This window comes from Pseudopodoces humilis, chromosome 5 (assembly GCF_049639895.1).
Source record: "Pseudopodoces humilis isolate 2021_Gansu_Grassland_sample_001 chromosome 5, ASM4963989v1, whole genome shotgun sequence".
Taxonomy (NCBI): Eukaryota; Metazoa; Chordata; class Aves; order Passeriformes; family Paridae; genus Pseudopodoces; species Pseudopodoces humilis.
This window is the reverse complement of record NC_142204.1, coordinates 18,404,071-18,416,324: the sequence shown is the minus strand read 5'-3', so window position 1 is coordinate 18,416,324 and position 12,254 is coordinate 18,404,071. Positions and strand designations below refer to the sequence as shown.

The window sequence follows — 12,254 nt, the reverse complement described above, 5'->3', positions numbered from 1 at the left end:
TTTATTTTATCTTACACTATTTTACTTTATTATTTTTTGGATTTTGCTTCTTCCAGCGTACCCATCTCCCTCATTTTTTGTTTGTTTTTTGTTTTAATTCCCGTCATTCCTTTAGACCACCAACCTGGCTCCCACCTCCTCCAGTGCCACTATTTCCTTAGCCAACCCCGAGGTCTCCATACTAAATTACCAATCTGCACTCTACCAGCCCTCAGCGGCGTCCATGGCTGCGGTGGCCCAGCGGAGCATGCCCCTGCAGACGGGAACAGCGCAGATCTGTGCCCGGCCTGACCCCTTACAGCAAGCCCTCATCGTCTGCCCACCAGGCTTCCAAGGTAAGTGACGGCCTCGCCAGGTCTTGGCCTGCTGCTTCATCCAGCTCTTGTCGGAAATGAGTCTCCGCAGTGCAGGTCATGCGGCAGAAAAAAGGGCTGCCCTAGTAAATCAGAGCAGTGAGGTTGTTGCAGATGGGAGTGTTCGTGTTGGCAGAGGATCTTGCAAGCACCTCTAACATCCTGAGTTGGAGGCAGCTGATACTGAGAAGGGGCTGGGGGACAATATGTGGTACTTGCCACTCTTTGCCCTGAACAAACTTAAAGGCTCTTGGCCATACTCTGGTAAACTTGAAAGCTTTCCCACACGATACCAGTAAATCAGTAGGTATGTAATGGGTCATACTGTCACTTCTCAGTGACTCGATTGCTCAAAGGGGAACTTGGGAGGGTAATACAGTAGGGAGTGTGGTGCTGGTGGAGACGAGGGTTCTCCCCCATAACAGATGCTCATGAGCACTTACGAGGACAATTCCTTCAGCTCCAGCCCTGCTGCAAACAGCTCCGCCTGTGTATTCTAGTGTTTACTTGCTGTAGCAATTTGGGAAAACTAGCCAAGTACCTGTAGGAAATTACCTAAATAGACCTCAGTTCAGCTGGTGCAACTTCTGCTCTTCATTTCTACAAGCCTGTCTGTGCATTAGTCTCCAGGCACTTGTTAAATGTTCTGCAAGCTTATCAAAGCTCTTGTGAACTAGAGAAGTTTAGCTAGACCTCTTCTGCGTAGTTAAAATACATCTCAAGGGTTTGACTTCAGAAGTGGAGTACGTAAGCGACCATCTTCAGCTTGCTGCCTTGAGAAGGCTCCAAATTAGAGGGGGCAGCACAGGCTGTGCCATGCAATGAGGTGCTGGAGAGGGAATTCCCTCCACCTCAGTTAGGCTAATGTGGGGCTCAGCCAGTAGTGATTGGAATTTGGGGTGTGCTTGAGCCTTTTAAATGTGAATCCCAAGAAACTGCGCTAGAGAAAATCACCTGTCCCCATCAAGGCTGAGGGAGTATGGCGTTCTGGATTCCCATCCCACTTTGGTGTAAAGAGAACATTCTCATATAGCAGTGGGTTTGAGCTGACAAAGACCATTTCTAGTTAAACCAGGGAATATGGGGAAGAGCAATTCACTCCCCTCTTTTCCTTTTCTGCCTGTGCACATTGTATTGCAATACTTCCCATGCGCTTGAGATATCCTAAAAACACAAACTCAGCTAATCCCTTAGTGCCTTTGGAAATGTCTTTTCTGCACCCTTACGGCCATATGATGTTTGTGAACATTTGATGAACATCTTTGGGCCAGGATAGAACATGTGGCACTCTGATAGCTGATTATTCAGAGGGACTGAACATTGCAATTTAAGTGGACATCAGCGAGTGCCTTTAGGCTCTTCTGAGAGCCAGCCCTGTTCCTGGCAGTGCTGCTGGTGGCTTATGCTGTACCTTCTGTGCTGGTGGAACAGGGTTACAAGCCTCCCCTTCGAAGCACGCTGGGTACTCGGTTCGGATGGAGAACGCCGTTCCCATTGTCACTCAGGCTCCTGGGGCTCAGCCTCTTCAGATCCAGCCAGGACTCCTCGCACAGGTAAGCAATTCCAAAGGCACCAAGCTCAGCAGGTATTTTCTGTTTTGTTTAGCTCTTGGAGGCTGAGGAGAGAAGCTTTCTCTGAGGGCCTTCTGTGGTGCAGTTCAAGACTTGGGCAACTGTATACGGGTCTGCAGCTTTCTCTGAAATGTCAAAATCTCCCCTAGCTCATTGTTCAGCTCAAAGACTATGTCAGAGTTGCAAAAGCCACTGGAAAAACCCTTTTTCTTCTTGTTTTTCTACTGAAACCAGTAAGAAAGCCTCAGGGAAAGCAGTGTCTGGCCTCTGCTGAGAAGGAGCTTATAATAACCTCCTGCATCCTCCTGAACTCAAAATCTTGGGGGTAGTTTGCAGCCAGGAGTTGCACTGGTGAATTGCATGCTGCTGATAAATACCTTTCATGCTTTAAGTTTTCACTGTTCTGTTTTATGCACACCTCTGCTCTTGAGGTATGAGATATAGGAGGCAGAGGCAAGGGCCCCACACTCAAGGAGCTCTCCTTGTCAGCAGTTCTTATTGGCACAATTGTCTGAAATGTTCTCACAGGAAAAACATGATTCCTCCTAAAAACAAAAACAAACAGGAGTGGGTATTACTGATTACATGTACATGCTCAAGGGGTACCCCAGCTCCTCAAACCAGAGGAGCAGTCCATTCCTCCTTTGTGCTACCTTCAGTGAATCTGCCTCAACTGTTTTTGTGCTGGCACCATGGTACCTCTGCTGATACCAGATAGGACAAAAAAACCCACTTAAAACTAAGTTATGCAAGCTGGAAAAAATGATCAGCTAGTTACAAAGGCACGTATCTGTCTCAGGCTTTTTTGATCTGCCATGCCAGCACATTCATATGTAGTCAGGTACCAGCAGACTTCAGGGTTTACACCTGTGTGTTGCACTGCTGGGCTATGACTGTTGGTGCTCTTGCCTTCCTTTCCCAGCTGCTTGTCACACTTCTCTGGTGAAGACAGATCAAAATGCAACTTGCAGCCTGTGTGATTTTCATCAGCTAGCATGCCCTGCCCCTTCCCAATAGCAGAGCCTTTGTCAGAGAGCTGTCTGAAGCATCAAACCAATCTCTGCTGCAGCCTGTTGTAACAACTGACATGGGCCACCTCCCTTGTTTGGTAGGAAAGGAGAGCCTAAGAGGCAGAGAAGCAAAAGCCGTGCTCCAAAGCAAGGAGCAGTCTGTGCAGGCTTAGTGGCTGGCACCTCTTGCCTGAGCAAGAAGTCAGCCAAGGCAGTGAGTGAAGGAGGTCACAGAGCTTTACATGTCCCCACCATTCTGCCAGGCCTCCTGTGGTGTTCTGTCCTTTGGGGCTCAAAGGGGTGAGGGTTGGATCTGAAATATCTCAAAGACAGCAGGATCCTGAAAGATCTCAGTACCTCCTGCTCCTTCTTTATTCTTATGGTGGCCTTGTTGGGCTCTATGCAAGTGAGGAATGTTTGGTAGTAAAGCTCCTCCTGAGCACCCTCCTGCCCACAGGTTACCAATTTCAGTGCTGCCTCTGCCACATGAACACCTTGTTTCATGGGCTCCCCCTTTCATACTTCATACTGACGTTTCATTCACTGTCACTTCCAAAGGGGATTTCTGGCTGTTTGTGAGAATCACTCCTCACTTGCATAGATTTTTAATTTTTGATGTAATAAAAGAGAGGAGATGTGCCTGTTGCTGTGCCTGTTTGTCTCGCGCGATGAGAAATGCGAGCTGTCTCTGATGGCAGGGCGCTCTGATTGATGCCGGTGGCATCTGGTGTCCGTGGGCCTCGCTCGGTTCGGGCTGAGCAGCTGGTCTGATAAACAAATCTGTACCCAATTCCAGTTTCCTGAATGGAAAAACACAGCTTCTTTATGATGCATTGTAGTCACATCTGATCTCGGCGGCTGCGTGTCTCTCTCCCAGCAGAGAGCTGTTCCTCTCATGCACAGCTGCTTATCTAATGCTCTTCAGCCCGGGCCGTGCGACTGCTGCAACTTCGAGAGGGACTGGCCCCGGCAGAGAGTGCAGCGCCTCCAGAGCTCGCTTCTGTCTGTCCCCTGCTTTATTTGTCCCACTGATGAGGCATGGTGCTGCTCCTTGTGCTCCCAGAACTGTGTAGTGCCATCAGGCTTTCTCCCCTGCCCAGCACATGGCACAGGTTTCTGTGTTTGCACTCCTCAGGATGCCTGTGGCTGGTAAAGCCTGACTGCATCCCAACACAGCTGGCATCCAGTTCTTCTTGTGCACTTTGTACAAGACCGGCTGTCCCAGATGAGGGACGGAGGGATCCAGGGCAGAGACACTGACAGAGCTTGAGTGTCATGTCTGGCTGCTGTGTGTCTGCAGCCTGTGGCATGGAGCTAGGCAGAGCAAGCAGCCTGCAAGATGCAGGGTCAGTGGCTAAAGTAACTTGTTTGTAACTTCTCTGGGTCTCTTTTCATCCTCTCAAGTAAGTGTGGCCCACATACTGTATGCACAGAGATCAGTGAGAATAGACTGATCCTTTCTTTACTAATAGCTCACTGCAGCTTCAGATCTCAAGCAAAGCTGTAGTTTTCCAGCAGGCTTCCATAGTGTGACCCAGAACTGTCCCCTGCCCTTGAATAACACCCTGTATTCTTGATTTTCTCTCCTTTTAACTCCTTCCCAACAACACTTCCTACAGAGGTCCTGACACTGGCTTTCAAAATGTTATTCCATTAGTTGTTCCCGCTCTATATCCAGACTGTGAGCTTGGTCACTCCAGGGACCCACCAGCTCCTGAGGACAAGGGCCAGAGCATTGCTTCACCACCCCAGCAAAATTTCATAGTAATGCACTAACTAGGAACAGGCTGCAGCTGCCAGGACAAGCCTTCCATGTGTAAGCACAGCACACTGTGCTGGTGGATCAGCCTAGACAAGTCTTATCTGCAGATTAAATGATTCAGTGGTCCTTACCTAATAAGTGAGGAATTTGTGCCTAGGCCCTGACACTGCATCTAAATTTATGCACTGCAGTTGGACAAGGAGCTTAGATTTGTTCAGTTCCCTTCCTGAAAAGGGAGGAAGCAGTTTTGTCTGCAAGTAAATCCAGGTAGTCCCCTGGGATTGACTGCAACAGTAGTTCAGTCTCCTCTTTTAAAGCAAAGCTGAGGTAAAAAAAGAAAAGAGAATAATAAGAAGGCTTTTTTCCTCACTGATTTTTTCTGCCTTTGCCTCATCCTTTTACCTGCTCCAATCGTCACCAGTCCATGGTTGTGGCTCCCTAGATGAAGGGCTCTCAGGAGCCTTGTGACTCCATCCTTTATAGATGTTGCTAAGAGGCCTCACTATAGCAGCCTTTTCATGTAACTCAGCAACACAAAAAGTTACAAGATGGTCAAACTTAGGAGTGGGACTGGGAAAAGATGTTTTTTTGCAGGGTGGATTGTTTTGGGGTTTGTGTCACTGGGGGATAGGAGGGAATCATGGGGACAGTTAACACGATTGATCATTGTGAGGGTGGGGAAGATGATAAATGCCTGCCTAGAAGAAGCCTCCCCTCAAATTTAGCCTCCTTAGAGCAGTGAGATAACACAACACAGGTCCAGTACAGTAGTGCAGGCTGGGACTGAGGTGGACTGTAGCTGGTATCCCTGAGTTCCTCAGCCCGGTAGCAAAACACTGACAGAGCCACAACTGGGCAGCACATAGCTAAGAAAGTTTCCCAGGTCCAAAAAACAATCATCTGACTTGAGTGTGGAGTCACTGGAGCAGGATAACCTGAGTCATGCCTGTGGCAGCACAGCTGGAGGGGTGAATTCTGCATAGCAGATTGATGGCTTAAGTCACAGGGCAGAGATTTTCCCCCTCTAAGAGGGGGGGAAAAGTTGGAGAATGCATGGAGAGGACAGGCATGCGATGTGTAGCTGTGCATTACTTGGGAAAATAAGCTGGCTCTAGAAAAGGAAAATTAACAATGGAGCCATAGTGCCCAGCTGATCTGGAGAGTCAAAATTAGAAGGTGCTAAAAAATTTGATGTTTGGGTTGAAACGCCAAGTTTTGATCCCTTCCGTTCCCAGTTTAACCTAAAACACAGCTGCTGCTTTGTATGGCAAGGATTTTTTTGCCCCCTCCTTTGCATTCTCTATATTGATAACTATTCTTGATTATACTGTGGTTTCCTAACAGTGTTTGTCATCTGTGACTGGGTGGTGACAAGAGCTATGCAATGTGACCATGATCATTTTTAGGGGGCCCCAGCTGGGCGTGGACCATCGCTCGTGTTCAGTGCTGGATGCCTTTAGCTAAGGAATTGCTTTCCCTCTGTCTGACAGCAAGCATGGCCCAGTGGCACTCAGCAGATCCTGCTCCCCCCCGCCTGGCAGCAGCTGACCGGAGTGGCCACCCACACCTCTGTCCAGCACGCGACCGTCATCCCGGAGTCCATGGCAGGCACCCAACCGCTGGCAGACTGGAGGTAAACTGGAGGTGCTTGGAGGCGCCCTGAAGTACCCACTGGTACTGGTGCTGGAGGAGGCATGAGGGCTGGGGTCTTGCAAGGCTACAGGAGCCCGTGGCCCCACTGTCTGGGAGCTGTGGGAGACTGCTCCATGCCCTCGGAGTAGAACGATGTTCCTACACCGCTCCTTCAGCCCATTCCCTGGGGAAAACGCTCCGTCCTGGGAAGGTTGGGAACCCAAGAGGCCCTGGAGGAGAGGGAACCTCGGTGAAGGGTGGTGGGAGGCCCGCTGAGTTGCATTTCCAACGCGTGGCTGTATCCCCGCCGTGCAGGAACACGCATGCCCACGGCAGCCACTACAACCCCATCATGCAGCAGACCACGCTGCTGGCCAGCCACGTGGCCCTGCCCGCCGCCCAGCCCGTCAACGTGGGTGTCGCTCACGTCATGCGCCAGCCGCCCGCCGCCGCCTCCGCCAGGAAAAGCAAGCAGCACCAGTCGGCTCCACGGTGAGTGCCAGGGCACCCCAGCCCGGCTGCTTCTGACCGCGGCCCTGCCACGCCGGCGTGCTGGCAAGAGACGCCCTCGCTGACACCTGTGGGGCGAAACAGGATTTGTTCCACGGCCCGTGAGGGATTAGATCACACATTTTGTGAGGGGGCTCTTGGCTGCCTCGCATCTTCAGTACTCGGTGGTGTTTTATGGCCAGTGAGCATCATTTTGTGTGGGAGTTAGTGGATGGAGAAGATGCAGAATGGGAGGCTCAGGCCCTGTTCATACAGATTGCTGTGTTGCTGCAATTACCTGGGGCCTTGTAGTCACGATGATTTAAAAATGTAACCATGTTTGCAGGTCATTGTGGCGCAGTGCCCAGTTGCCACACCTTTTCTTCCCACATCACCTGGAAGAAGCACTCCTGAGGTGCAGCATCTGCACCTTGAGGGGGCTGCATCTTCACAAACACATGCCTGATGTGTGCACACAAGATTTGCCCTTTCAAAAGCGGCGGGCTGATGACAATCTTCTGAGCTTTATTGCCATGGGGAGTGCAGCACTGGGGTGGCTTCAGGCCAGCTGAGCTCTCCAGCTACTAACATAGGAGCTAGCTCCTGTCTTCAACAGTCCATACCAGCAACAGATACCTGTTATTACACCCTGGTCTTAATATAATTATGGCAGCATAAAACAGGGAGCATTTTTTAAGGACAGTCCTTAGAATCTATCATCTCTCAGTAGGACCGTTTGGCTCTGGAAGGAGGAGTCTGGGGTTTCTTGCAGAGCTTGGATGGTAGGATGGTTGCAGCACTGTAATCTTGTTTAGAGGACAAGGCTGTTCAAGGTGCAGCTGCTCTGGAAAAGATCCTCTAAGCCTGTCACACTTCTTTTTTAAAAGAAAAAACACAAAACAGTGCAGGGTAGAGAGCCAAAAGGGGTCACCACCTGTGCAGTGGCAAAAACCTGAGCGTGTGGTTTTCCTGGGTGACTGGACTGCTGCCAGAGGGGCTCTGAGTTCACTACCAGTTTGACTCAAGTAAAGAAGCCAGTATTTAAATCCTTGCCATTTATCTGCTCTCTAATGTTGGATTTACTTTGGGTGGGCTCCAGCTGTCTTAGTCTATTCCTAAACAGAGAGGCAGCTCTGTGCCCAGCTAGGCAGCAAAAGAGAGTGCCTGTTGCAGCCAGTGTGCCTGTGCAGGGCCTCCCCTCTCCCGTCACTTCTAGGGAGGGGTGGCTGTGTCCAAGAGGAATGGGGCACTCTCAGAGCAAAGGGTTTCTACAGCTTCATTGACTGTGACTCTTTTTGTGCCAAATGAGGAACCATGCTCCTCTGGAGAGGAGGGTACTCCACGCTGCTCATTGGTATTCAAAAAGCACTTTGAATGCTACTGTGCAGCCATTTGTAATGCAAAACAGCCTGTGTAAGTTGGTGTAGTGTGATATACTGCCAGGGTGACTTCCTTTTGATGGATGCCACCTAGTCCCTTTGTTAGCTTTTGGGATAGGCTGAGCATGCAGCCCAGGCCCCACAGTAGAACAAAACCAGAACTTTGGGGTTTTCTTCCTTTTTGAATCTCCAGATGTTCTGCAATAGCAAAAAGAAACACGACCAAGAAAGGAAGTGTGGGAAACGAGTGAAATGGGCTTTAGTCAGTGTGCTTTGGTAAATAATCCCATCTGTAGACCCACACTGCACTGTTTGGCTGATAGTTTTGTGTTTGGATCCCTGATCCAAGAGGGACTTTTATGACTGGTCAGGCAGGGAAGCCGAAGTGGGAAGACTGGGAATGTTTCTCTACTGTGTAATAAATATATTGTTTATTTCTTTCTGATTTATATGTGTTTTACACTGCTTCACACAGGAATGAAACTGAGTAAATGGCCTCCCATCTGCCTGCTCTCATCCATGCAACACCACTGTCCTAGAGGATAAAGTACTGAGCAGGAAATGTTCACTGAAAAAAGATTTTTAAACAGCAATTCATTTCTGTTTAAAAAAAGTTTTTCCTGATAAGTGATTGTTGTTTTCCACAACTAATTCTAATTTTTCCTCTATTTTTTTCTTGCCAAAAAATACCTGGTCATGATGCATCCATGCAGGATACAGGAGGAAGGGATTATCATTTGGGTTGTTCTTCCTCCTGTGTCAGCCATGCTGTGCCAGCCTTTGGCTCTGTATGTCTGGGCTTTGTGGTTGGCCTTTACCCTCCCAGTGCAAACTCCTGAGAGGCAGCAGTTCTCATCTGGAAATTTCCAGGGAAAACCAATTTGAATTTTTTATTAAAAGAAACTACTTTTCAAGCAATTATAAGTCATGCAAGGCAGTGTCTTTTTTGAAGGACTGTGCCAATTTTGCAGTTTTCCTAGACTTTGTAAATCAGTGCTACGGAATCAGAGACCAGGACTCACAAACCATGGCAACGGGCGACTTAAGCATGCAGAGTTTTAACCAACTAACACTTTTTCCCATTTCCAGCAATGCATCCACCTATGAAGTTTCATCCTCTCAGTCCATCAGCTCGCCCCAGCGGTCGAAACGAGTGAAGGAGAACACCCCTCCCCGCTGTGCCATGGTGCACAACAGCCCTGCCTGCAGCACCTCGGTCACCTGCGGCTGGGGCGACGTGGCCACGAGCAGCACGCGGGAGCGGCAGCGGCAGACGATCGTCATCCCCGACACCCCCAGCCCCGCCGTCAGCGTCATCACCATCAGCAGCGACACAGACGAAGAGGAAGAGCAGAAGCATGCACCCACCAGGTGAGCAGTAGTTCTCTGCTCTTCTCTGTGTGCAGGAGAAGGAGAGACGGGCACAGAAGTGCTGGCGTTGCTGTAGGGTTCCAGGAACTACGTTTGCATCATATCAGCCAGGCTGTCTCTGATTTGTGAGGAAAATTACTAGCTGATGACTCTACAGATTCAGGTAATACTCACTTCTGTGCTGTACATTTGCTGTGTCACCTTGGAGAAGTGCAGTAGTCTCTCCATACCAAACTCGTAGTTATCTGTAAGAGGAAAGACCAGTTTTCTCTATCTCCTTTTTGTGGAAAGAAGACTTCAGATAGCCTGTGGTGATGAACCTCTGTGAGACATCTGTTTAAAACAAAGACAGAAAGGGCTTGGAAGGAAGGGATCTTAAATTTGCCTTTTCTCTTTCTAAGTGGTCCAGTCATCTGTGGAGAGCATTAAATGACATCTTCCATATGTTTCTTCCATATTTTCTTTAAAAAGCTCTCAAAAACAGTGGTTCTGTCATAAATACTCAATAATGATAAATATATTGCGAGAGGGTTGCTCAATCTTGACTGTGTTGCCAAAATATCCTTGAACTATAGTAAAAGTGGCAGAAACTGCTTTTTGTCTGATGCTGCAGAGGGGCATAGATGAGGCTAGAAAGTGGTGGCTGAGTTTGCTTCTCAGAGAATTACCTCATCTGAGTGAACAGCATGGCCCAGGACTGCTGCCATTGCTGATCATCCCTTGTGGATCAGAAAGGACTTAATTTTCTAGGACTGTCCTTTCAGCACCTTTCATCACATGCAAGTGCTCTGGGTTTCCCATCTGATGCCAGTCACAAGACATCACACTGCTTTATAAGATGTAGAGAAGTAGCTTTGCAAACAGCTGAATAATTATACCGTCTCTATATTGGTAACTGAAACTTTTAACCTTATCCTTCCAATGTTGTTGAGAGAGGATTATTATTTTATATATTAGAAGACATTCCATGGCAGATTTTCCTTTAGTCACTAGAGATTCCTCTCTCTCTATATCTGCATCTTTGCAGTGTGGTGGTAAGTGAAGCCTGAAAATGTGCACAGAACAGATGAGACACATTTGGCCTCCAGGAGCTAAAAATCTGTAAAGAAAAGCCATGTGATTCAGGCATCTAGGCTGGAATTTCAACATGTTTTCCAACAGCCACCACTGATTCCCATTCCTCTCTCTGTGCTAGTGAATTCCACTGGGCAGCAAGAGCTCAGTGCCTCTCAAAGTCAGCCTTGCCATGAATGCAGCGGTTCACAGGACAGCGTAACATATTTCACTTTAAAAACAAACAAAACAAAATAAATTAAAATTGCTACAGGATTCCTTGCTTAGATGGGGAAAGAAAGATGTTTCCAGAAAGAGTTGTATGAACACCAGTGTGAAAGTCGGGGAGACTATAAATAAGGAGTCTCTACTTCCATGGCTCTTCTAGGAAAGAAAGGGGAAGACAAAACTGAAGCTGAAAACTCAAGAGTTGTGGGAGCTCTTTTAAAGCATGTTTACCCATGGTGCTGCTTCCAGGCTTTGGGACATTGTGTGCAAATCATTAAACTTACCATCTGGGTGTCATTCTTGGGTCCACAGAGGGGTGAAGGTAAGAGCTGGGATATTGCAGGCACTTCAACCAATAGTTGTCTCCTCTGCTTCAACTTCGTGGCCATCTGACCAGTTTCTTTACTCAGCACCTCTCCAGAAAGACAGACAGAACAAAGTTCACAAACATGTCTGGGAATTGAGTTTGGAGTTTGAGGTATTAAAAGATTTGGGTCTGCTGAAGGGCTTGGAAAGTTGTCCTGGGAGTCAGACTTACATAAACAAAATGGCTTTGATATGACTAAAGTATATTCCGGACACGTTCCTGCCTGGGATCAGATCCCTGGCTACTTTTGGTATCCATATGGCATATCTATAGAGTGCCAGGGTGCCAGCATTCCAGAAAGGCCAGAGCTTAAGAGCCAGATTTAATTTCTGAGCCATGTAGAGACATTTTACATGGACACGAGTGAATTAAATTGCCTGTGCAGATGTAACCAGAGCAAATGGAGAATTAGAGGTACAGACACAGGTAGAAAACAGCATGGCCAGAATGAGAATTTTTTGGTTAAAGTCTCCAGGAGAGCAAAATCAATTTGCTCAGTACCTTTTGACATGGGTAGATATAAGACCAGATTCTCAGCTGGAGTGAGAGTGTACCTTCCAGTCAAGGAAGCTGTATCAGCATTTAATGCCAATGAACTTTGTCCCTGCTGAAGTCTTTCTCATTGAAAGTTTGTCACATTCAGGAAAATGCCTCTAAGTTTTCTTACGTGCCTATTTTTTTTGGCTCCAAGAAAAATGGGAGTGACAGTGAACTATGTGCTTAATGTAATCAGGGCCCAAAGGTTCAGGATCTGAGCTGAAAATGAAACCATGCAAAGAATGCATTGTCTGGCTCATATATGCAAATATTACCATATTGGGCAATAGCTGTGCTGTGGGGGTGAAAAGTAAGGAATCACTTGAAACGTGCTATTTTTCACATCCTAGAAACATTTGCTTTTTCTGGGTTAGAATACAGAAATCATATGGCATTTGACAGATCAAAGGTAACTGCCTGATCACATCTTATTGATAGTAGTGGTAACTTTGCATTAACTTCACTGCCACTGAATCAGCTCCTGAATTTACTATAGCATTTG

The 12,254-nt window shown here is 47.8% G+C and overlaps 1 protein-coding gene across 4 annotated transcripts in view; it reads left to right on the top strand.

Moving 5' to 3' along the window:
- Window positions 1-12,254, top strand: part of HIPK2 (homeodomain interacting protein kinase 2) — a 138,521-nt gene that overhangs the window by 104,030 nt on the left and 22,237 nt on the right. For 3 of the 4 annotated variants that reach the window (XM_005527893.3, XM_014256865.2, XM_014256864.2), the window contains exons 8-12: window positions 116-335; window positions 1,785-1,906; window positions 6,187-6,329; window positions 6,644-6,820; window positions 9,286-9,567. In XM_005527893.3, the coding sequence (XP_005527950.2) occupies window positions 116-335; window positions 1,785-1,906; window positions 6,187-6,329; window positions 6,644-6,820; window positions 9,286-9,567 (944 nt within the window). The remainder of the gene's footprint in view (window positions 1-115; window positions 336-1,784; window positions 1,907-6,186; window positions 6,330-6,643; window positions 6,821-9,285; window positions 9,568-12,254) is intronic. The other variant, XM_005527894.3, reaches the window with a different exon arrangement.